Raw genomic sequence first — 27166 nt, forward strand, 5'->3', positions numbered from 1 at the left:
TCTCTCCCCTTCCCTTTTGGAGTCACCAAACTAGTTTCAGTGCCAGGGACCTGACTGCCATGGAGCAGTTCTGTACCGCCTAAAACTAACTTGTTTTCTCTCTTCTTCAATAGCAAAGAAGGGTCTTCACCCTGAATCTTTAACTATTTCTCCTTTCACAAATGCTGCCTGATCTGCTAAAATGTTTCAGAATTTTCTGTTTTTCGACTGGGTTACAGGTTGTCATCATTGGAATAAGTCTTAAACCTATTACTAACTGGTTTTGAGAGCTCCCAAGTGAAGCAAGGCACATCTTCAATAGACCCATTCTGACTAAATGAGGCAGTGCTGCCATTAACAAAGTATTGGATGGTGTGAGTGAAACAAGTTAATCTGTCATCTGTCATCCTCTTTTTAATTATTCATTATATTTGCATTAAAAGGCAGAGGGTGGCAGTAGGTGGAACGTAGCTCTGTCCAGGACCCCTGCTCTTTGTGATTTTGATAAATGGCTTGAATGAAGAAGTGGAGAGATAGCTAATAAGTTTGCAGATGACACAAAGTTGAAGGTGTTGTGGATAGTTTAGGTTATTGAGGGTTTACAATGAGATATAGACAGGGGCAGAGTTAGTTGAGTAAGTGGCAAGTGGAATTCAATCCGAAAAAGTGTGAAGTAATGCTCTGGAAAATCTAATTTGAAGTGGAGTACAAGGCAGGATTTGTAGCATTATGGAAGAATGAGGGACCTTGGGGCCAAAGTTCATAGGTCCCTCAAAGTTGCTGTGCAAGTTGATAGGATGGTTAATAAGGCGTATGATGTGCTTGCCTTTGTTGGTTCAGGGTTTGAGTTCATGATCTGTGAAGTAATGTTGCAACTCTATAAAACTCTGGTTAGACCACACTTGGAGCAATGTGTTCAGTTCTGGTCACCTCATTTTTCTTTTAGAAGGATGTGTAAGTTTTAGAGAGAGAGCAGAAGAGATTTATCAGCATGCTGCTTAGATTAAAGACCGTGTCTCATGAGGAAGGTTGAGTGAGGTAGGGCTTTTATCTTTGAGGTGGCAGGATGAGAGGTGACGCTGTTATGGGAGGCATCGATGGACTGGATAGCCGACACATTTTTCCTAGGCAGCAGTGGCCAATGCCAGGAGGCATGCATTCAAAGTGAGTGGAGGAAAGCTTAGTGGAGATGCCAGAGGTAGATTTTTTACACAGCGAGTGGTGGGTGCCTGGAGTACACAGCTGGGGTGGTGGGAGATGCTGGTACTGCAGGAATATTTACAAGACTCCTGGGTAGCCACATGAATTTACGAAGAATGGAGGTTACAAGCTATGTAGGAGGGAAGGGGGTAGACTGATCATGGAGGAGGTTTATATAAGTTGGCTCAGCTTCGTAGGCTGACAGGCCCATGTTGTGTGTACTATTCTGTGTTCTATGTTAGTTAAATAGTATAATTGTATTAACAGCAGTTTGCGAATCTTCAGGAGTACTACCTAGAAATGTCATGGGTAACCTATGCTGTACTTGGAAAGTGTTGATATTGACAATTGGTCATGTTCTTGGTCCAAATGATTGATTATATCTGAGAAAGTACCCCTCTCATGAGAAGGGTTAAGCCATTTTGGCCTTTCTTCATAAACTGATTCCTGACACAATAGTTTATGCCTGATTGTTTGGCAATTCAAATGCTTTATGACTTGTGTATAACAATGTATTTGTATTCCTACAGGGATTGCCTTGCTGTACCTACACTTGCACAATGTGTATGGTGATCAGAATTTTCTGCAAAAAGCTGCTGAGTACGTAAATAAAAGCTTGAAATGCCTTACTAGGCGCGTGGTGACTTTCCTGTGTGGTGATGCAGGACCCCTGGCCATAGCTGCAGTTGTGTGCCATAAGCTGCAGCAAATACAAGAATCGGACAACTATGTCAACCAGTAAGTAACAGTGTCCTTGACAAACAAGACCTTGGGTATTTCTTAAATTTTCTTGTCCAGCACCTTTTTCTGACCTGCATCAGCATTAGCTCCCAATCCTGTGATGACATTAAAAATCTGCCTCTTGGTTAAATTCCCCTTCTGGGTTATGCCTCAATCTATTTCTGCCTCTGACTCTCATAATTGCTGTAAAACTCTTTTCTCCTACTGCATGTAAGTGGGGCTGTGGTGAGGCCATACCTGAAGTATTGTGTTGCAGTGTTAGCAACGGAATGGGAGAATTGACATGTATATTTTATGGTCATGGAGTCACAGAAAATGAAGTGGGATCTTTTGTCCAACCTGACCTTTTTCCCTATTCACATTAATCCCATTTTTCAGTGTCAGGATCATATCCCTTTAAGCATTGCCTATTTGAGTCCCTCTGTTAACTACTTAAACATAGTAGTTGTCATTTATTGCACTGTCTCTAGGTATCAACACCACTTCTTTTTAAAATAAAACCCCTTTGAAAAGTTCTTCCTCTCCCTCCAGACCCGTCTCCTTTTGTATTTATACACTGACCATAGTAAAAAGATTTTGACTGTTTAGCCTTTCTATGCCTCTCATAATTTTATGTCTATATCTCACTATTGGCCTCCTGTGTTCTGTGGAAAATAAGCCAGAACTGTCGAGTTCCATCCATAACTAATGCCTTTCAATCCAGCCGGGACAATCTCCTGTGCTCTTTTTTTCAATGCTCTCTGTAGAGGGGCAACAAATTGCATGCAAGTGCGGCAAAATGTTTTGTAAAGGAGTAGCATAATGTCCCAGCTCTTCAATTTCCAGCCTATGAAGGTAAGCTTGTCATATTTCTTTTACAGCACTCTGTGAACCTGTACTGCCATTTTAAAGGAACTATGGACTTGAACCCCTGAGTGTCTCTCCCACTATTTTTGAAAAAAAGCTTGTTAACGTATGTTCCAAGATATGCTACATTTGCCTGGTCCGAAACAAAATTTGTGAAGAAAACAATGAAGTTTGATGTTAGCTTAAAAACTATAGGAATCACATTGCTAAAAAAGCTGTACTGAAGTGAGATATTATGATTTTAATGATGAAACTTTTACTTTGTTGGAAGTTATGGTGATCAATATAAGGAACATCACTTATGCCATGATAGTATCTATACCTATGTGACTTGAATACAATACCGTTCACTTGCTTAATTATTTTTGATGAATTAAAGGTTAGAATTAAAAAAAAACTGATTTGGTTGATTTAATCTTACAATGTTGACAGTTCAGTGCCACTATTGCGTGGTTGTGTATTCTTTGGTTAATCTTTGAAAGCAGTGGTGTAATGTGAATGGTTCAAAGATTTCTGATTTAACAAAGGGTCAGCTCTGGCTCTAGCTTCTGAGAAACATCAATTGTACAACTTTCTGCCTTTTACGCACTGCCTGCTTGGTCATTGCACTTTGGTCAATTGGAATCTGGACTATTTATTAAAAAGCAGTGCTAAAGGCAAAGGTTACGGATTTCTTTCAGTCTAAGGTGTTACTTCCATTCCCACAACTCAAAATATACTTTATATTATCAGTAAATTAGTAGAGTCTTTCTAGGACTTTTTTCTGCAGCATGGAACTGCTCTGGATTTGTAACACTTCTTGTTTAAGACACAGAGCAGAGCAAATTTGATTATCAGTGTTTGCCGTGAATATTGATTTTCAGCTGAAGTAATAATTAGGGTGCCTCAATTGATTTCAGTGCTCTGAAGGTATTTGGACAGAAATCCCTTCCTTTCTCCCTGTAAACTGGAGAAGAAGGCATTTTATCCTCAAGTTTTCCAATCGTTAATGAAGCAGCCTTCTGTTGTTACTATGGTAATGTATACTGTATTTTTCTACTATATGTACACAGCACAGAAACAGGTCCTTTGCCCCACTAGGTCCAACTCAACAATCAAGTACCCATCTTTACTAATCATATTTATCTTCAATCTTGCATATACAGGATCTGTCAGGGTCCCGTCCCCCCTCCACAAACGCTACTTAACCATTTTCTCCTCACAACTGGAATGTTCCATCCCAGACAACAAATTGGGAAGGCTCCAGTGCAATAATGTCTTTACTATGGTGGAAATTTAAAAAAATGTGCATATGCAGGAAATCTAAAACAAAAGCATAAAATGCTAGAAATCCTCAGGAGATCAGGTCACATCTGTGGGAAGAGAAACAGCGCCAGAAGGACCTAGCTGAAACACTAGTGTTTCTGTTTTTGTTTTACATATCCTTCCTACCTTCTATTCATCAGTACTCCAGCTGTTGTGTAACCTATCCCAGGAAATTCTTTCTCTCTTATAATATATGCCCTGATTAATAAAGACAAGTATCTAAGTAGAACATACAGCTTTCTTCACTGCCTTATCAAACTATTATGCCTCCTTCAGGGATTTTTGGGCTTGTATTCCAAGGTCTGTCTGTTCTCCAGTACACCCACAGGCCTGACCATTCATTCTACTACCAATATTAGTCCTTTCAAAGTATATTGAATGTACAGTGCTATGCAAAAGTCTTAGGCACACATATATAGTTAGGATGCCTAAGACTTTTGCACAGAACTGTGGTAATTTTATGTATTGCACTGTACTACTGCCATTTAAACAAAAATCATGACATGCGTAAGTGATGATAAACCTGATTCTGATGTAGGTCTCTAGTGTGGATGGAGATTAAGAAGGGGTCCAGCAGAGGGGAATCATGGTTGGGAAAAGAGGAAGGGAGGGGAACAAGAAGCACCAGAGAGACATTCTATAATAATCAATTAACCAATGCTGTGGAATCAAATGACCTTTCCTGGTGTCTCAGGGTTGGATGCATCTGTACCCATGCCATCCTCCACCCTAGTACTCCTTTCTGCCACCTCTCTCACACCCCTCCCACAGTGTTCCACCCTCACCATTACCAGCATCCTTTGCTCTGCCAGATTTACAAACTCGCTCTTCACTTCAAAATTATGAAGGGATATTAGTGGGGTCATGTTTAATGAGGAGGTTTTCAAATTATATGTCAGGATGTAGATCAGTTGGAAATTTAGGTGGAGTTACATCTGGAAAAGTGAGATGATGCATTTTAAGAGAATAAATACGAGGACATTTAAGGGCATTAATGTACAGAGAGATCTCCCTTTGCAGGCCCGTCACTCCCTGACAGTGGCAACACAAGTAGAGAGGGTGGCAAAGAAGGCGTACAGTCAGATGCCTTCCTTATCTTCAGCCTGGGCATTGATGATAAAAGTTGGGAATTCATGTTGCAGCTCTACAAGACTTTGCTTATACCCTGTACTTAGAGTATTGTGTGCAGTTCTGGTTGCCAGAATGTCAGAAGGATTTGGAGGCTTTGGAAAAGGTGCGGAAAAAAATGCTCTAGGATCCTGTCTGCTTTGGAGTATATTAATGAGAGAGAAGTTGGACAGACTTGAGTTGTTTTCTCTGAGGCATTAGAGGCTGTAGGGAGACTTACCAAGAATTTGTAAAATTATGTGAAACATTGATAAGGTAGACAGAGTCTTTTCCCAAGTGGAAAACTACTATCTACTAGAGGGTATAGATTTAAAGTGATAGGAGACAAAGTTTAAAGATTTGTGAGGAAAGATTTTTACCTGGAGTGGTAGGTGCCAAGAGTGCATTACCAGGGGAAGTGGTAGAAACAGATATGATAGCAACATTTAAGAGGCAATTAGATAGACACAGCAACAGGCAAGGAATAGATTAAGTGGATCATGCTAAGGCTACTATAAGCCTACTGACTCTCACAGCTATCTGGACTATTCCTCTTCTCACCCTGTCTCTTGCAAAAATGCCATCCCCTTCTCGCAATTCCTCCGTCTCCGCCGCATCTGCTCTCAGGATGAGGCTTTTCATTCTAGGACGAGGGAGATGTCTTCCTTTTTTAAAGAAAGGGGCTTCCCTTCCTCCACTATCAACTCTGCTCTTAAACGCATCTCCCCCATTTCACGTACATCTGCTCTCACTCCATCCTCCCACCACCCCACTAGGAATAGGGTTCCCCTGGTCCTCACCTACCATCCCACCAGCCTCCGGGTCCAACATATTATTCTCCGTAACTTCCGCCACCTCCAACGGGATCCCACCACTAAGCACATCTTTCCCTTCCCCCCCCCCGCATTCCGCAGGGATCGCTCCCTACACAACTCCCTTGTCCATTCGTCCCCCCCATCCCTCCCCACTGATCTCCCTCCTGGCACTTATCCGTGTAAGCGGAACAAGTGCTACACATGCCCTTACACTTCCTCCCTTACCACCATTCAGGGCCCCAAACAGTCCTTCCAGGTGAGGCAACACTTCACCTGTGAGTCGACTGGGGTAATATACTGCGTCTGGTGTTCCCGATGTGGCCTTTCATATATTGGTGAGACCCGACGCAGACTGGGAGACCGCTTTGCTGAACATCTACGCTCTGTCCGCCAGAGAAAGCAGGATCTCCCAGTGGCCACACATTTTAATTCCACATCCCATTCCCATTCTGTCATGTCTATCCACGGCCTCCTCTACTGTAAAGATGAAGCCACACTCAGGTTGGAGGAACAACACCTTATATTCCGTCTGGGTAGCCTCCATCCTGATAGCATGAACATCGACTTCTCTAACTTCTGCTAAGGCCCCACCTCCCCCTCGTACCCCATCTGTTACTCATTTTTATGCACACATTCTTTCTCTCACTCTCCTTTTTCTCCCTCTGTCCCTCTGAATATACCTCTTGCCCATCCTCTGGGTCCCCCCACCCTTGTCTTTCTTCCCGGACCTCCTGTCCCATGATCCTCTCGTATCCCCTTTTGCCTAACAACCTGTCCAGCTCTTGGCTCTATCCCTCCCCCTCCAGTTTTCTCCTATCATTTTGGATCTCCCCCTCCCCCTCCAACTTTCAAATCCCTTATTCACTCTTCCTTCAGTTAGTCCTGACGAAGGGTCTCGGCCTGAAACGTCAACTGCACCTCTTCCTACAGATGCTGCCTGGCCTGCTGCGTTCACCAGCAAATTTGATGTGTGTTGCTTGAATCTCCAGCATCTGCAGAATTCCTGTTGTTCATGCTAAGGCAGATGGAATTAGTTTAGATCGGGTGTTCTCAACCTTTTTATATGCCATGGATTCTTACCATTATCCAAGGACTTGGTTGGGAACCTCTGGTTTAGATTGACATCATGGTTGGTGCAAACATGGTGGTGTGAATGGCCTTTTCCTAAGATGTACTGTTCTATAAATAAGGAATATCACTCTTATTTTCAAATTAAAATTTCTGAGTTTTGCTATATTTTTTTAATGTGTTGTACAGGCTTCTCCATCTACGTCAATCTGCAGTGAAGTCAAGTTCAAAATTACCAAATGAGCTACTGTATGGTCGGATGGGTTATCTGTATGCATTACTATTTGTTAATGAGCAGTTTGGCAGTGAGAGGATCCCTTTGCAGTACATGAAAGAGGTAGGTGTACATTTTTCTAATGGAATGAGTAATTTTATAATAAAGCATTTTATCTTTCCCATTTATCACCTGCCCTCACATGCTTTCTGAAACTAAGAGTCTTTGTAAACATGCTGTGATATGTTATCAGAGCATGCTAGAGTGGATTTTACAGTCAGCAGCAGAGTTTTGTTGTAGCTTAATTCCAAAGTATGGCTCATTTTATTGCATTACTTGACAACATTTAGGTTAAATTTGTTTGCAAGTTTAGTGAGCTGTAGAAATGTGTTCATTAAGTGGAAATCACTTGTTTGATACTAATGAGTTTATTGCCCATGGGTCAGATTTATAAAGATTGACTCTTCTGTTCTGCCAAAAAGATTAATAAGAGGAATAATCCAAATTATTTTTTTGTATTGTACAATGATAGCCCTCCATTGCTTTGGCTTAGAATGTCAACTGATAAACAATAGCCACATGGCTCATGCAAACCAGGTTCAATCCTGATCATTCAACTTCGCTTCCAGTTCCTCATGCCTGTTGATGTGCCATCTTGATGACATGGTCTCCCTCCAATTCAAGTTTGCCATTCATGAGTAGTGAGTGAACACGAAAGCATAAGCTAACCCACTTGACCTTTGTAACTATTGCTGTAACTTTGTAACTATCCCCATTCTCCTTTGCCTCTCCAGTATCCATACGCATAATGCAGATTCAAATGTGTTTCAATCTTCTATTAACTCCCTTTTTGAAATTCTCTCACATTTTTACACAGGTCATCTCTACTCATTTTAAAACTTACATTCGCCTTGCCTTTCATCTCTGCAGCCTTTATCACTAGCTACAATATCCCCTTCCGAGTCCTGATGAAGGGTCTTGGCTCAAAATGTCGACTGTTTATTCCTCTCTGTAGATGCTGCATGACCTGCTGAGTTCATCCAGCGTACTGTGTGTGGTGCTCTGGATTTCCAGCATCTACAGAATCACTTGAGTTTATCCTCTGTTTGTGTTGCCTCTCTGTTTCCTATTAATTTTTTTCCCCTCTCACTTTAAATCTATGCCTTCTAGCTCTTGATTCCCCATCCCTGGATAAAAGACTGTGTACATTTACCCTATGCCCCTTGTGACTTTATACACCCCTATATGATCACCTCTCATCCTCCTACATTCTGAGTAGTCATAACTCTCCATAGCTCATTCTCATAAATCTCCTCTGTACTTTTACCAGTAGTTAATGTAAATCACAGTGCAATTTATCTCTAGTTTTGACCATTGCAATAGGTTGCCTCCAATTTTCCACTCTAGTCTATTGTTATCCGCCACTGTGCTTCCTAACCTATGTTGGATTCCACCAAGCAGAATGAAGATTTAAAAATTCTTGTTGTTGTACTTGTGTCCCTTCATGGCATCACACTTTCAAGTTTCAAGTAAGTTTATTAAAATACAAATATGTTACCAGATGCTACCTTGAGATTCATTTTCTTGTAGGCATTTACAGGCGTGGAAAAAAGTACAACAGAACTTACGAAAAGCTGTACATAAATGAACAAAAACTAAAAACGACCAATGTGCAAAAGAAGATAAACTGCTCAAATAAAAATAACACAGAGAACTTGAGTGTAAAGGGTCCTTGAAAGTGAGTCTGTAGGTCATAGAATCAGTTCAGAATAGTGGTGATTAAAGTTACACACATCAGTTTATAATGCTTGTAAGGTAATAAGTGTTCCTGAACCTGATGGTGTGGTATCAAAGGCTTATTTACCCTCCTGCCTGATGGTAGTAGTGTAAAGGTGACATGGCTTGGATGGCGAGGAGTGGGGGCGGGGTGGTCTTTGATGGATGCTGCTTTCTTGTGGCAGCGCTCCATGTTAACGTACTTTGTTTGTGGGGAGGGTTTTGCCTTTGATGGTCTGGGTGCATCTACCACCCTGCATAGCTTTTTCCGTTCCTAGGCATTGGTGTTTCCATATCAGGCTGTGATGCAACCAGTATTCTATCTCTGTAACCTCTTGCACCCTTCATAACCTTCTTAACATACCATGTTCTTCCAATTCAACCCTTTTAGGTTTGTAATTCGTCCTAAGCCTAACCATGATAGAGAGACGTTTAGCCTTCAAGGTTTTTTTTCCTGATTGCAGTTCTGTGAAGTTGCTTAGGATATTTTACTGCCTTTAAACTTAATAGATAATGAAAGTTCAGTACAATGTGGAACAGTACAGCACAGAATCACGCCCGTCAGCCCACAATGTTTCCAATGATCGTGATGGTGACCTAAACTAATCCCATCTGCCATGTACGTTGTCCATTCACTCCATTCTTGCCCTGTTCCTATAAGGGCATTGTAAACATTGCTGTCATGTCTGCTTCCACCACCTCCCCAGTCAGCATTTTCCATACACTTACCACTTCGTGTAATAAAAAAAACTTGCCCCATAAATCTTTAATCTCCCCCCCCCCCATCATAAACCTGTACCCTCCGATATTTGACATTTCCACCCTGGAGAAAGACTCTGACCATCAACTCTGTCTGTACTTGTCATTCTACACACTTTTATCTGGTCAACCCATGCCTTCACTCTTGGGACAACAAGCACAGTGTATACAGTCTTTTACTATAATAAATATATTCTAATCTAGGCAGTAGGTCAACTGAGGAAGTAGGCCAAAGAATGATAGATGAAATTTAACTCAGGCAAGTGCTGCTTATTGTATTTTGAGAAGTTGAACCAGGACAGGACATGCACAGTTTGTGGCAGGACACTGGGGAGCGTGGTAGAACAGAGACCCCCTGTTCCATGAGAATGATAAAGAGTGGATGGTGAAGAAGGTGTCTGGTACATCAGTCTTCATTAGTCAGGTCATTGAGTGCAAGAGTTGTTAAGTGATGCTACAGCTGTACAAGACATTGGTGGGACCACAATTTGAGTATTGTGTTTAGTTCTGGTCACCTAGCAATAAACTTAAAACTTCAAAGTAAATTTGTTATCAAAGTACATATGTCACTACATACAACCCTGAGATTCATTTCTTGCAGGCATACTCAATGAATCCAATAACCATAATAGAATCGATGAAATACTACACCAACAGAGTGGACAACAGGTGTGCAAAAGACAACAAATGGTGCAAATCAAAAATAAATAAATAATAATAAAATAAGCAATAAATATCGAGAACCTGAGATGAAAAGTCCTTGAAATTAAGTCCATTGGTTGTGGGAACAGTTCAGTCATGGGATGAGTGAAGTTGAATGAAGTTATCCCCTCTAGTTCAAGATCCTGATGGCCGATGAATAATAACTGTTCCTTAACATGTTGGTGTGAGTCTTAAGGCTCCTGTACCTTATCCCTGATAACAGCAATGAGAAGAGAGCAATGGGTGGTGGAGGTCCATGATGATGGATGCTGCTTTCCTGCAACAATACTCTGTATAGATGTGCTCAATAGTGGGGAGGGCTTTATCCATGATGGACTGGGCTGTATCCACTACTTTTTGTAGGATTTTCCATTCAAGGTCTAAGGCCTCCGTTGGTCAGAGTTGACCATGGATACTGCGTTTTAGCTGTCTAGATACGCAAGCCTGGGCAGTACAATATGGAGATCAAGCTGTTGCCCATGAAGCAAGCTCCCCCTCTCCACACATCTGATGAACCCAAAAGAGTGGTAGAGACCGATACAGTTTGGTACCAACAGCATCGCAGGAATTGCCAGTCAACATTGAACTCATTGTAGGACTGCTGAGGGACTTCAGCTCCGGATTTTTCCCTCGGGGTTTACCCCTGAAGCTTTCCTTATGAGTGGGTATAGCTGCAAGACAGCAGAGCTTTGAGATCAGCGTTTTCCTTATCCTAGATGAGCTGCCAACCACGGCTGAAGAGCTCCATCTTCCCAAAGTGACTGATTTTAAGGCGCCAGTAACCAGCCTTTGCCCCTTCTCCTGTCAGTAGAAATGGTTCCGCCGAGCTTAGTAGCTAAGCCACACATGAAGGCCAAGGAGCTGGACTTGGTTGTCAGAGGCTATTTGAGGCACACGCCATTAGGAGCATTTAATAGGTAGTGGGAGTTTGTCCCCATTACCCCCTCCCACCCAGCTATAACAATGTAAAGGAAACATCATTTCAAGGCCGTTGGTGTTTTCATACCAGGCAGTAATGCAGTCCAGTCAATATACTCCCCACCACACATCTATAGAAGTTTGTCAAAGTTTTAGAAGTCATGCCAAATCTTTGCAAACCTCTAAGGAATCTTGAGTAATAAGGAGAGGCTGGATAAGCTGGGCTGTTCTCTTTGGAGTGAAAGAGGCTGAGCGATTACTTTTTTTTAGAGACTTATAAAATCAGGAAGGCCACGGGAGGTTTATGATCTCAGTCTTTTTCCCATGGCAGGGGAATTTAAAACTACAGGGCATGTTTAAGGTAAGGGAGGGGTGGGGGGATTGTTTAAAGACTATGTGAGGGACAACGTTTTTCCTGAAGAGCTGTGAGTATAAAGCAAGTTGCCAGAGGAAGTGGTAAAAGCAGGTACACTGGCAATGTTTATTAGACAGGTACAGTGGACTCTGGTTAATTGGGACACTGCTGACCCAATTAGCTGAAGTTTCATGGAAATGTATTTTAAAAAATACAAACGGAGTAACAGATTGTGTATTTAAATGAAATATGGAACAAATTAGAACACTACCAATGGTACTGCAGTACTATAAAACTGTGTTCCTAAAAGTTCCTAATGGTAATGATGGAGGAATTCATCCAGTACACATATGAGCAAAATCAGTACAGATAATGGATTGCCTTCATACAATGCTATTGACGATTTCATCATCCAAATCTTCATTTTTTCATTGTAACATTCAAGATGATTGTTGATACCTTCAAATTATTTGTAGTTCCTAACTTGTTGAAATGGTGAAATAGGTTCATTTCCACTCTTGGCTGTTTCTGACATCTCCAAGCCGTAATGCTTAAAAACACAGTGAGCGAGACAGTTCTGAATTGTCTTACTGCTTATTTGTCATGAACTACTAGTGACAAAAAATCACTGAATCACTTGAATGCAAACACACGCAACCTATTCTGTTCACTTGAAGCACAGTGTAGCGTCTAACAGCCATGCAAATACGCATGACTGACGCGAGTTAGAACCTGTTCGGCAACAGTCTCCTGCCCCAGTTAAGCGGCATAGTGTCCCACATAAACAAAGGGAATCCGGGCAATTTTCTTGATTAGTTATAGTTCTTTAAGAATTGTCCCAAATAAGTGGCTGTCCCAGTTAACCATTTGACCAATTAACCAGAATCCACTCTGTATGGATTGGTAAGGTCGAATGGGATAAGGGTCAAATGCAGGGAAATGAAACTAGCTCGATTGGCATCTTGTTGGCATGGACAATTTGGGCCAAAGGACCTGTTTCTGAGCAGTATAACTACATAACTCTGGCATTCTCTGCTACTGCCCAGCACAGACACATCCTTACAATACTGTTGTCAATCCGTACTAACTGGGATCTGTCAGTGAGGGCAGGGGCGTATCTACGGAAAATAGCGCCTATGGCAAGCACTGAAATTGTGCCCCTGTCCAAACATCTGACACTCATCTTTTAGATAACTTTACTATAATATCAGCTCAAAAATACAAGTCAGGCTTGTTAATCTTTTAATTAACAAATTATGGCACTACATGAAAATTATAACTGCACCTTCCTTGCTTTCACTGATGCAAATTGGTCTCTGATGTGATCAAAGTCAGTTTTTTTTTCAGTTTCTTCTCTTTCTACACTCAGCAGAGCAAGATCACAGAGTCTGCCTTGACCCATGGAGGCTCTCAAATATGAAAGTATTAGTTTTAACTTGCTGAATGATCTCTCACAGCTGGCGATGGAAACTGCGATAGTTAGCATTATCTGAATAGCAATGTGAAGATTGGGGAAGACGCTCTCATCTCCATACTGAACAATAAATTCAAGAAGCTCTTCAGGTCTTGATATTTTTATGTCGACCAGCCTTGATAGCAACATTCTGCAAACAAAATTTCTTCATACAGCTGCTGTCCAGCAACATCAGAGCTGTACAATTCGCCCAAATTTTTGCACTTTTTTAGGTCATTACTGTCAGCGCCGTAACACAGTCCCTTGACATCGAGAAGGAACCCAAACTTTGTGTCAGTGTCATGCAAATGAGCGAACCTTTCGTCCATTTCTCTGTGAAGACGGTCGAATGTTCCCTTCATGACTCTTTCCATTTCCTCCTTAGCTGTTAACCCAGCATCTGAAGAAAATTCTTTTTTCACTATCCAAAGATGGTTTGTCTGACTTTAATAGAAACTGCTCAGTGGTGCCCAGGGCACGTGCCATACCTGACATACCTTAGAATCGCCACTGAGTGAGGGTATTGAGAATCCAGTTGAACATGGAGGTACCAATGCCCAGGTTTTGGAGCTAAGTCATGGGTTTTGAGAGGATGATGGTGTTGAATGCTGTACTTTAGTCAATGAAGAGGCATTTTCATTATCCACGTCTTCAAGATCTGAGTGAAGAACCAGTGAAATAGTTTTTGCTGTTGACTTGTTGTGATAATAGACAATTTGGAGCAGATCCAGATCACTGCTCAGGCAGGAGTTGATATGTTTCATGGCCAACCTCTCGAAGTACTTCATCACAATAGACACTCAGGCAAGTTACCATGTTCTTACGGAGTATTGGTATGATTGGTACCTGCGTGAAGCAGGTGGGTACTTCAGACTGCCAAAGTAAGAGGTTGAATATGTCAGTTTTAAAAACTGCAGCCATTTGATTAACACAGGTCTTCAGTATTCGACCAGGTACGCCATCTGGGCCAAATGCTTTTCATGGATTCACCCCACCCCCAGAAGGATGCTCTCATGTCAGCTCCAGAGGAGCTCACAGGCTCAGCAGGGCCTGTGGGGGTGTTGTGAAGGTGCTTCCATGTTCTGTCAGTTAAAGTGAGTATAAACGGCATTGAGTCTTCCAGAAGCGAAACCTCATACAGATGCACAGTGAAGAGTATCTTAACTGGTTGGAACATGGCCTGGTATGAAAACACAAGTGCCCAGGAGTGGAAAAGGATATATAAAATGGTGGATACAGCCCAGTCCATCACTGGCAAAGCCTTCCCCACCACTGACTATATTTACATGGAGCATTGCCACTAAAAAGCGGCATCCATCATCAGTGTCCTTCAACATTCAGACCATGCCCTGTTCTTGCTACTACCATCAGGCAGGAGGTACAGGAGTCTTAGGACCGACACCACCAGGTTCAGGAACAGTTACTAGCCTACAACCACCAGGATTCTGAACCGGTGTGGATAATTTCTTTTACTACCGTTCTGAACTAATTCTACAATCTACAGGCTCACTTTCAAGGACTCTTTACAACTCATGTTCTTAGTACTATTTTTTTATTTGCGCAGTTTGTCTTCTATTGTATATTGGTTGTTTGTTAGTCTTTGGCTGTTCATGTATTCTATAGTTTTTGTAAAATTCTATTGTATTCCTTTTTTCCTAATTTTTTTGGTAATTTTGCCAGTCCTGATGGTAAAGTATCTGGCAAGTATGGATTTGGTAGGTCGTCTTCAGGCAAAGTTGTACTTGGTGAATGGAAGAACTTCAAAAATAAAATTTTGAAACATAGAAAACCTACAGCACAATACAGGCCCTTTGGCCCACAAAGTTGTGCTGAACATGTCCCTATCTTAGAAATTACTAGGGTTACCCATAGCCTTCTATTTTTCTAAGCTCCATGTACCTATCCAAAAGTCTCTTAAAAGACCCTATTGTATCCTCCTCCTCCACTATTGCCGGCAGCTCATTCCACGCACTCACCAGTCTCTGAGTAAAACACTTACCCCTGACACCTCCTCTGTACCTACTCCCAAGCACCTTAAACCTGTGCCCTCTTGTGGCAGCCATTTCAGCCCTGGGAAAAAGCCTCTGACTATCCACACTATGTCAATAATGGGTAAGTTATTGGAGGGTATTCTAAGGAACCAAATGTATAAGAATTTGGATTGACAGGGGCTGATTTGGGATAGTCAACATGGCTTTACGTGGTGTATCGTGTCTAACCGATTCTTTGAAGTTTTTGAGGAAGTTACCAGGAAAGTTGATGAAGGCAAGGCAGTGGATATTGTCTATATTGCACTTTAGTAAGGCCTTGGACAAGCTCAGTTGTTTGGCAATAGTGGTAGTAGATGGTTGCCTCTCAGACAGGAGGTGTGTAGCTAGTGGTGTGCCACAGGGATCGGTGCTCCTTTCACTGTTGCTTGTCATCTATATCAAAGATCTGGATGATAATGTGTTAAACTGAATCAGCAGATTTCTGGATAACGTCAAAATGGGGGCATAGTGGACAGCAAGGAAGACTCGCAGCGGGATTTGGACCAGCTGGAAAAATGGCAGATAGAATTTTGATGCAGATAAGTGTGAGGTGCTGCACTTTGGAAGGACAAACCAGAGTAGCACTTGCATGGTCCTGCATAAGTAGCAGTAGGGCACTGAGGAGTGTGGTACAACACAGGGATCTGACAATACAGATCCATAATTCCTTGAAATTGGTGACACAGACAGATAGGGCCATAAAGAAAACTGGCACATTTGCCTTCATAAATGAAAGCATTGAGTACAGGAGTTAGGACATTATGTTGAAGTTGTTGAAGACATCAGTGAGGCCTTATTTGGAGTACTGTGTGCAGCTTTGGTCACCTACTTGGCGGGAAAGATGTCAATAAGATTGAAAGAGTGCAGAGAAAGTTTACAAGAGTGTTGCCAGGGCTTGAAGTCCCAAGTTATAGGGAAAGATTGAATAGGTTAAGATATTCTCTAGAGCATAGTAGAATGAGGGAAGATTTTATAGAGGCACTTTATACAAAATTATGAGGGTATAGATAGGGTAAAGGCAAGCTGGCTTTTTCTATTGAAGTTGGGTGCAACTAGAACTAGAGGTCATGGGTGAAGTGTGAAAGGTGAAATGTTTAAGGTAAAAATGAGGGGGAATTTCTTCACTCAGAATATGGTGAAAGTGTGGAATGATTTGCCAGCAGAAGTGGTAGATGCAGGTTTGATTTCAACATTTAAGAGAAATTTGGATAGTCACGTGGTTGGGAGTGCTATGGTCCAGGTGCAGATCAATGGGCCTCGGCAGATTAATAGACCAACTGGATTAGAAGGGCCTGTTTCTGTGCTGTAGTTTTCTATGACTCTAAATGTCTGGAGGAAAATGAATCTCAACATAGTATATGGTAATAATATGTGTACTTTGATAATAAATTTACTTTGAAATTTTAACACACTGGTGATCAGAATAGCACACAATATACCAAGTGTGATCTAACCAGTGTTTTGTGAAGTTGCAGCATTATGTTCTATCTCTTTTCCCTGACCTATGAAGGCAAGCATGCCATTTGCTTTCTTCACCACCAGATCCACCTGTGCCACCCGTTTCAGAAAACTAGACTTGGATCCAACAGTCTTTATTCATTAACATACCTTCATTCTGTGATTAACAAACACTTGGTTATTTGAGTTACTGTTGTCTTCTTTTCAGTTTGAACCAGACTGGCCATTCTCCTCTGACTGCTCACATTAACAAGGCGCTTACATCCACAGAACTGCCGCTCACTGGATGCATTTTGTTTTTCACACCGTTGTCTATAAACTCTACAGACTTTTGAGCAGCAGCCAATCAGAGATTGGAAACGTGAGAAGAGATTGCTCACTTAGGTTTGCTGATTTGAGTATGTAAAGCATTGACTTGCGGCAGTTTGGTTTTTGAACAGTGGGCAATCAGCAGTTGAGATTAATTGGCAAGAACAAATAAAAATAAGGCAGGGGCAAGCAGAGTGCCCATTGTTGAAGTGGGCAGTGTTGGAGTGGTTAATTGATGTTTTAGCTCTTTGAAGCATGAGTGAGAGAAGGCAAAAAGGCTGTAGGTATTTTTTTTCCCCACAGCTTATGTAGTGTTTCCTCCTTTATATTTGCACAGTTGGAACAGTAGGGATTCCAGGCAAGATAATAGAATGCTCCTCTTGCAGGATGTGGGAAGGCAGGGAGACCTCCCGTGTCCCTGATGACTTCACCTGCAAGAAATGCATCCTGTTGCGGCTTCCAATACTGGAGTTTGAACTGGATGAACTTCAGTTCATTCGGGAGTCTGAGAGGGTGATAGATAAGATATATAGAGAGGGAGTTACACCCAAGGTGCCGGCCACAGGAGATTGGGTGACAATCAGGAAGGAGAACGGGGTTAAGGAGCCAGTGCAGAATACCACTCTGGCCATCCCCCTCAACAACAGGTATACCACTTTGGATACGGTTGGGAGGGATGACCTAGCAGAGGAAAGTCACAGCAATGGGGTCTCTGGCACTGAGTTTGACTGTGACTCAGAAGAGAATGGGGATAGGAGGTAACCTGTGGTGATAGGGGATTCATTACTTGTGGGAACAGAAAGGAGGTTCTGTGGACAAGAACAAGATTCCCAGAAGGTGTGTTGCCTCCTGGGTGCCAGGGTCCGACACATCTCAGATTGAGTCCTTAGGATTCTTAAGTGGGAGGGAGAGCAGCCAGAGGTCGTGGTTTAAAGTAGGGTTACAAGGGAATGGCAACCAGAGTGCCAGAGCAGATAGTGGAGAGGTTGTGGAGTTGTAGAGACACGAATCAAAAGATGGAGCATGGCTCAACTAATGTTCTGAGCTGCCAGTATTTCAGTGCAAGAAGTACCATAGGAATAGCAGAAGAGCTCGGGAATCAACACCTGGAATTATGATATTGTAACCATTAGTGAGTTGGTTGCAGGAGGAGCAGGACTGGCAGCTCAATATTCCGTAATTTCATTGTTTTAGATGTGATAGGACATCTAAACATGTGATAGGATTAAAGGGTGAGAGGTAGCATTACTAATCATGGAAAATGTTAGGACAGGCTGGAGAACTCATCTAGTGGGGAGTTATGGGTGGAAACGAGGAATAAGAAATGTATGACCATGTTAATGGGGCTAAATTATAGACCACTCAACAGTCTATGGGGTTTAGATGAACAAATTTGTAGAGAGATTACAGAAACATAAGGTTGTAATAGTAGGTGATTTTAACTTTCCACATATTGACTGGGACTCCTAAACTAAAAGGGCTGGATGGGGAAAAAATTGTCAAATATATTCAGTAAGTTTCCTTAATCAGTACGTAGAAGTCTCAACTAGAGAGTGCAATACTAGATCTCCTATTAGGGAATGAGACAAGGCAGGTGACAAGTTTGTGTAGGGGAACACTTCGCACCTAGTGATCATAATGTCTTTAGTTTCAAAATAAATGTGGAAAAGGATAGTTCAGATTTGCAAGTTTAAATTCTAAACTGGAGGAAGGTCAGTTGTGATTGTATCAGAAATCATCTGGCATACATGGATTGGGACAGGCTGTTTTCTAACAACGGTTACTTAGTAAGTAGGGGGCCTTCCAAAAGTGACATTTTGAGAGTAAAAAGCTTGTGTGCCTGTCAGAATAAAAAGTAAAGATAACACGCTTAGGGAACCTTGGCCTTCAAGAGATATTGAGGTGTAGGTTAAGAAGAAAAAAGAGGAGATGCACAGCAGGTATAGACAGGTAAGAACAAATGAGGTACTTATGGAGTATAAGAAGTGCAAGAGAACACTTAAAAAAGGAAATCAGGAGAACTAAAGGAAGGAATGAGGTTGTCGTAGCAGACAAAGTAAAGGAGAATCCTAAGGGATTCTATGGATAGATTAAGAGCAAGAGGATTGCAGAGGACAAAATTGTTCCCCTTGAAGATCTGAATGGTAATCTATGCATGGAACCAAAAGAGATGGGGGAGATCTTAAATAGATTTTTAACATCTGCATTTACTCGGGAGATGGGCATAGAATCTACAGAAGTAAGGCAAAGCAGCAGAAAGGTGATTGACCCTATACAGATTACAGAGGAGGAGGTGTTGCTGTCTTCAGGCAAATTAGGATGGATAGATCCCAGGACCTGATCCTGACAAGGTGTTCCCTTGGACCCTGTGGGAGGCAAGTGCAGAAAATGTAGGGAACCTAGCAGAGATATTTAAATCATCCTTAGCAACAGGTGAGGTTCCAGAAGTCTGGAGGATAGCTAATGTTCTGCTGTTTGAAGAAGACTCTAAAAGCAAAACAGGGAATTATAGGCCAGTGAGCCTGCCATCAGTAGTAGCAAAGTTATTGAAAGGTATTGTAAGGGTCAGGATATATAAATATTTGGATAGACAGGGACTGATTAGGGATAGTCAGTGTTTTTGTGCATGATAGGCCCTATGTAACCAGTCTTATAGAGTTGTTCGAGGAAGTTACCAGGAAAGTTGATGAAGGCAAGGTACTGAATGTTGACCAAATGGACTTTAGCAAGGCATTTGACAATGTCCCACACGAGAGGTTGGTCAAGAAGTTTTAGTCATTTGGCATTCAAGTTGAGGTAGTAAATTGGATTTGACATTGGCTTTGTGGGACAAACTAGAGAGTGGTAGTACATAATTGCCCCTCTATTTGAAGGTCTGTGAATAGTGGAGTGCCACTGGGATCAGTGCTGGGTCCATTGTTGTTTGTCATCTATAGCAATGATCTGGATGATAATGTGGTTAATTGGATCAGCAAATTTGCAGATGACATCAAGTTTGGGGGTGTAGTGGACAGTGAGGAAGACTATTAGAATTGCAACGGGATCTGGAGCTGCTGGAGAAATGGGCTGAGAAAAGAACAGATGGAATTTAATGCAGACAAGTGTGAGGTTTTGCTCTTGGATAGGACCAACCAGAGTAGGTCTCACACAGTGAACGGTAGGGTGCTGTGGAGTGCATTAGAACAAAGGGATCTGGGACTACAGGTCCATAATTTATTGAAAGTGGCAGCACAGATAGATAGGTCGTTAAGACAGCTTTTGGTACATTGGTCTTCATAAATCAGAGTAATGAGTTAAGGTGTTGGGATGTTATGTTGAAGTTGTATAAGAAGTTGGTAAGGCCTAATTTCGAGTATTGTGTGCAGCTTTGGTTACCTACCTACAGGAAAGATGTAGATAAACTTGAGTGAGTACAGAGAAAGTTTACAAGGATGCTGGGACTGGAGGATAAATGCAAGCAGGCTCTTTCCACTCATTTTGGGTGGGACTACAAGAGGTCATGGGTTAAGGGTGAAAGATGAAAAGTTTAAGGGGAACATGGGTTTAAGTGAAATGAGCTACCAATGCAAGTGATGCATGCAGTGTTGATTTCAGCTGTTAAGAGAAATTTGAATAGGTCGTTGGGTGGCAGGGGGATGGAGGGCTATGGTCTGGGTGCAGCTTGATGGGATTAGGCAGATTAAATGGTTTGACACACTAGATGGGCCAAAGGGCCTGTTTCTGCACTGTACTTTTCTATGACTGTGACTTCTATGTGAAAATCCTTGGAGATCAGCAGTTTCTGAGATACTCAAACCACCCCACGTGGCACCAACAGTTGTTCCATGGTGGAAGTCATTTTTTAGATCACATTTCTTCACTATTCTGATGTTTGGGGTTTGAACAACAACTGAACCTCTTGACCATGTCTGCATGTTTTTTATGCATTGAATTGCTGCTACATGATTAGATATTTGCATTAGCGATCAGGTACAGCTAATGAAGTGGCCACTGAGTGGTTTTCTGCTGTAGCCTAAGTAAATCTTCCTCACTATCCACAACACCACTAACTTTTGTGTCATCTTGATAATCATACTTCTTACATTCATATCCTTATCATTAATATACGAAAGATCCCAGCAGCAATCCCTGTTCCTTGGTACACTGCAATCAAAAATGTATCATTCCAGTCCTGTCCTCTTGTCTCCTAACAACAAGCTAATCATTTGGCAGTTTGTCAAATATCCATACATACGACATCTACCAGTGTATCTTCATCAATCTCCTTTGTTTCCTCCTCAAGGTACTCATTCAGTGAGACAAGGATTGTCCCTCACAAAGCCATTTTCAGTGCCCACAACAAAAGTAAAGTTATTGAAGGGTCTTGACTGACAACTTGTGTACCACTTCAAAGTTCAAGTTCAAAGTAAATGTATAATGAAAATACATATTGTATATGTCACCCTAGAAACTATAGGACAGTTAGTCTGACCTCAATGGTTGGGAAGATGTTGGAGTCAATTATTAAGGATGAGATCTCGGGTTATGTGGAGGCATGTGATAAAATAGGCCATAGTCAGCATGGTTTCCTCAAGGGAAAATCTTGCCTGCCAAATCTGTTGGAATTCTTTGAAGAAGTAACAAGTAGGATAGACAAAGGAGAATTGGTTGGTGTTGTGTACTTGGATTTTCATAAGGCCTTCAACAAGGTGCCACACATGAGGCTGCTTAACAAGCTACGAGTCCATGGTATTACAAGAAAGATTCTAACATGGATAAAGCAGTGGCTGATTGGCGGGAGACAAAGAGTGGGAATCAAGGGAGCCTTTGCTGACTGACTGCTGGTGACTAGGGGTGTTCCACAGGGGTTTGTGTTGGGTCCGATTCTTTTTATGTTATACATCAATGATTTGGATGACGGAATTGATGGCTTTGTTGTAAAGTTTGCAGACAATATGAAGCTAGGTAGAGGGGCATATAGTTTTGAGAAAGTGGAGAGGCTGCAGAAGGACTTAGACATTAGGAGAATGGGCAAAGAAATGGCAGATTGGAAATGGCAGATACAGTGTTGGGAAATGTATGGTCATGCACTTTGATAGAAGAAATGAAAGGGTTGACTAATTTCTAACTGGAGAGAAAATACAAAGAACTAAGATGCAAAGAGACTCGGGAGTCCTTGTACAGGATTCCCGAAGGGTTAATTTTCAGGTTGACTCTGTGGTTAGGACAGCAAATGCAATGGTAACATTCATTTCATGAGGACTAGAATATAAGAGCAGGGATGCAATGATGAAACTTTATAAAGCACTGGTGAGGCCTCATTTGGAGTATTGTGAGCAGGTTTGGGCCTCTATACCTTAGAAAGGAGGGGCTGAAACTGGAGAAAATCGACAGATGCTGGAAATCCAAGCAACACACACAAAATGCTGGAGGAACTCAGCAGGCTAGGCAGCATCTATGGCAAAGAGTATAGTCAACGTTTCAAGCCGAAATCCTTCATCCGGACTGGAAGAAAAGATGAGGAGTCAGGGTAAGAAAGTGGAGGGAGGGGTGGAAGAACCACAAAGTGATAGGTGAACCTGGGAGGTGGGGAAGGGTGAAGTAAAGAGTTTGGAAGTTGATTGCTGAAAAAGACACAGGGTTGGAGAAGGGGGAATCTGATGGGAGAAGACAGAAGGCCATGGAAGAAAGTAAAGGGAGAGGAACACCAAAGGGATGTGTTGAGTGGGTAAGGAGGTAAGATGAGAAGGAAATGGAGAATGAGGGTGTGGGGGGCATTACTGGAAGTTCAAGAAATCAATGTTCATGCCATCAGGTTGGAGGCTACTCAGATGGAATATAAGGTGTATATATCCTCCAATCTGAGTGTGGCCTTATCACAACAGTAGAGGAGGCCATGTACTGACGTATCGGAAGGGAATGAGAAGTAGAATTAAAATGAGTGGCCACTGGGAGATCCCACTTTTACTGATGCTCGACAAAACGTTCTCCTAGTCCGCGTTGGGTCTCCCCAATCTGATGTCTATTGTAAACGCTGACTCTCACAGCTACCTGGACTATACCTCTTCCTACCCTGTTACTTGTAAAATCAACATCTCCTTCTCTCAATTCCTCTATCTCTGCCGCATCTGCTCTCAGGATGAGGCTTTTCATTCCAGAACTAAGGAAAGAAAGGGGCTTCCCTTCCTCCATCATCAACGCTGCCCTCAATCACATGTCTTCTATTTCGCACACATCTGCTCTCACCCCATCTTCCCATCACCCCACCAGGGTTGGTGTTCCTCTTGTTCTACCACCCACCAGCCTTCGCGTTCAGCACATAATCCTCCGTAACTTCCTCCATGTCCAGTGGGATCCCACAACCAAGCACATCTTTTCCTCCCCTCCTCCCCCAACTTTCTGCTTTCCGCACGGATCGCTTTCTATGCAACACCCTTGTGCAGTCATCCCTCCCCACTGGTATCCCTCCTGGTAGTTATCCTTGCAAGCAGAACAAGTGCTACATCTCCTCCCTCACAACCATTCAGGGCCTCAAACAGTCCTTCCAGATGAAGCAACACTTCACCTGTGAATCAGTAGGGGTCATTTACTGTATCCGGTGCTCCCAGAGTGGCCTCCTATATATAGGTGATACCCGATGCAGATCAGGAGACCATTTCGCCAAGCACCTATGCTCCGACTGCCCAAAAAAGTGGTATCACCTAGTGGCCACTCATTTTAATTCCACTTCCCATTCCCATTCTGACATTTCAGTCCACGACCTCCTCTACTGTTGCAATGAGGCCGCACTCAGGTTGGACAAAAAACCTCTTGTATTCCGTCTGGCTGGACTCCAACCTGATGGCATGAGCATCAATTTCTCGAACTTCTGACCATGCCCTCCTCTTTTCACCCCCCCCACCATTCCCCATTCCGATTTCCCTCTCACTTTATCTCCTTACCAACCTATCACCTCCCTCCCTCTGGGCTGATGCTTCTCCCCCTTTTCTTTCTTACATTGCCTTCTGTCTTCTCCTATCAGATTCTCCCTTCTCTAGCCCTGTATCGCTTTCACCAATCAACTTCCCAGCTTTCTACTTCACCCTTGCCCCCCACTTCCTGGTTTCACCTATCATCTTGTGGTTCTTCCTCCCCTCCCCCCATTTTCTTACTTTGACTCCTCATCTATTTTCCCAGTCCTGATGAAGGGTCTTGGCCCAAAACATCAACACTACTCTTTTCTATAGATGCTGCCTGGCCTGCTGAGTTCCTCCAGTATTTTGTGTGTGTTGTTGAAACTGGAGAGGGTTCAAAGGAGGTTCATGAAAATGATTCCAGGATTGAATGGCTTGTCATATGAAGAGTGTACCTGGGCCTGTATCCACTAGAATTCAGAAGAATGAGGGATGACCTCATTAAAACCTATCAGATGGTGAAAGGCCTTGATAGAGTGGATGTGAAGAGGATGTTTCCTATGGTCGAAGAGTCTAAGACCAGAGGATACAGCCTCAGAATAGAGAGGCATCCTTTTAGGACAGAGGTGAGGAAGAATTGCTTTAGCCAGAGGGTGTTGAATTTGTGGAATTCTTTGCCACAGGCAGCTGTAGAGGCCAAGTCTTTATGTATATTTAAGGCAGATGTTCATAGATTCTTGATTGGTCAGGGCTTGAAGGGATACGGGGAGAAGACAAGAGATTGGAGCTGAAAGGAAAATTGGATCAGCCATGATGAAATGGTGGAGCAGACTCAATGAGCCAAATCTCTTAATTCTGCTCCTGTATCTTATGTCTTGTATAACAACCTTGAGATTCATTTTCTTGCAGGCATTCACAACAGAAACCATGAAAAACTGCACACACTGACTGACAAAGGTAGTACTTAAATGTAAGGTGTAGGCACTCTGTCTAACTTAATTCACCTTCCTTTCCTAGTCACCATCAGAAAATGAGTAATTGCCTCAATCTCTTTCACCTTAAATCTCAGAGCAATATTTTACTTTACTGATTGTATTCTTCTCATTAAATTATCATTCTGTGCTAATATATGATATATACTAAATATATTAAATCAAAAATTATATTGTGAAACTTCTTTGTGTCTTTCAAGATCTGTACTGCTGTTATAACTTCTGGAGAAAAACTAGGCAGCAGAACAAGTTATTCCAAAAGTCCATTGATGTATGAATGGTACCAGGAGCATTATGTTGGAGCAGCTCATGGCTTAGCAGGAATCTATTACTTCCTGATGCAGGTATGTGGTTAAATCCTAATCCTCTGAAGTTTCCCTCAGTAGCAGGTAAAGAAGTGTCAATACAGTGTATTGCATCAATAGTGCAGGTCCCACTCATTACTTAATATTTCTAATTATTTAAATAACAATTTTATGCCGACAATAAGCTATTTGCATTAATTGTCAGAGATGAGGATAAAATTGGTGGGGACAAAGTTTGAAATGTAATACATTCTGAGGTGGATTGCAGTAGTGAATGTCTTCACAGAAAAGTGGTTTGATATGGCCCAATCAAATCTGGTTGTTCATGATGTTTGTTCAGGTCTACTGTATGCCCCTTGAACTTAAAGGAATGGAGATTGGGATTGGTTCCAGGTGAATGGCCTGGCTAGAGTAAGGGATTGTTTTAGTGGGACCCACGTAGGAAAGTTGGAGATGAGCAAATAGCGGTTACAGGAATGCTGAACAGTGGGATGCTGAACAAACATTTGGAAAATTGAACTTAAATTATCTCTGTTCCCTTGATGACACCATCCCCAACTACCAACTACAATTCTCTTCTCTCTCCCCCCTCTTGAATGGCTTCCAGAACCTTGGAGACATGGTTTGGTTACTTATCCTTTCTATAGCCCCCGCTCTTATCTTCAGAGGGAGCAACAGTCTCAGACCTATTGGGCAGGCTGAAGGGCAAAGGCTCCTCCAGCACTAGCTCTTGGATCCCCTACCTGCCTCACTTGCAGTCACACTCTCTTGTCTCTGGCCACATAGTGAATTTGAAGTCAGTAATTCCAGTTACACTGGGACCAATATGTTTTGGCCCAATAAAGCAGCTGTCCTAACTAGCTGAATTTTCATTGAAATAGTTTAAAAAGGTATTTAAAAAAAAGACATAGTAACAAATTATGTATTTAAATAACATATGAAACAAATTAAAATTCTACCAATACTACTGCAGTACTATAAAACTGTGTATTAGTTCCTAATGTTTATTGATGGAGGAATTCTTCTAACTGCAAGTGAACAAAATCAGCACCTACACCTAATGCAGATAATGTACTGACTTCATACAATGCTGTCAACGATTTCCAGGTCTTCTTTCTCATTGTAACATTCAAGATGATTGTTGATACCTTCAAATTCTCTGTAGTTTCTAACTTGTTGAAGTAGTGAAATCAGTTCATTTTCACTCCATTTCTAGCATTTCCAATCATGAATCCTTAAAGCTACAGTAAGCAAAACTGTTCTGAATTGTCTTGCTGCTTATTTATCCCTAACTATAAGTGACAAAAATTGCTGCTTTTTGATGACAAGCGCACACAACAGACTAAAAGCTTTATTCTAAGTGTAGGGTCTTAACTGCCACACAAGTGCACATGTTGACACTAGTTGGAAACTGTTCAACAACTGTCTCCTGTCCCAATTAAGAGGCAATTAAGAGTTTATCTGAAATAAACATAGTGAATTCTGCTATTTTCTTGATTAGATTTTGTTATTCAAGAGTTGTCCAAAGTAAGTGGCTGCTCCAATCAACCAGAATCCACTGTAGTTAACCTAATGGATGCACCTGCCCTCCTGTAACACAATGTCCAAACCACCCCCCCCCCCACCGCCCCCGGCATCACAGTGTTTGAAGGTCAGATTACAGGTTATCAACTTTGAACCTGAGTTCTTCGAGCACCCAACACTTGCTGCTGATGTCACCAGGAATCACAATGGAGTCCACCAGCTCCCTCATCATGCAACCACAGCACATCATTTCATGCATCCTTATTTGTTGTAATTTGGTATTTTTTTAGATATAATCTATATAATATGTTTCTGCCTACTACCTACTACTCACCTATGCCTCCTTTCTGAAGCCTCTTGAGTGAAAACCTCAGATCTTAGACTGCTCCACGAGGCCAGTCACACAAAGGCCTATTCAAAATTGCCTCTACTTCTTCT

At 42.0% G+C, this 27166-nt stretch overlaps 1 protein-coding gene across 1 annotated transcript in view; it reads left to right on the plus strand.

Moving 5' to 3' along the window:
- The window catches only part of lancl1 (LanC antibiotic synthetase component C-like 1 (bacterial)), a 104257-nt gene that overhangs the window by 46430 nt on the left and 30661 nt on the right, over window positions 1-27166 (plus strand). Inside the window, exons 3-5 of the mRNA XM_063051501.1 lie at window positions 1710-1917; window positions 7251-7398; window positions 25100-25243. Of these exons, the coding sequence (XP_062907571.1) occupies window positions 1710-1917; window positions 7251-7398; window positions 25100-25243 (500 nt within the window). The remainder of the gene's footprint in view (window positions 1-1709; window positions 1918-7250; window positions 7399-25099; window positions 25244-27166) is intronic.

This window comes from Mobula hypostoma, chromosome 6, assembly GCF_963921235.1.
Source record: "Mobula hypostoma chromosome 6, sMobHyp1.1, whole genome shotgun sequence".
Classification (NCBI taxonomy): Eukaryota; Metazoa; Chordata; class Chondrichthyes; order Myliobatiformes; family Myliobatidae; genus Mobula; species Mobula hypostoma.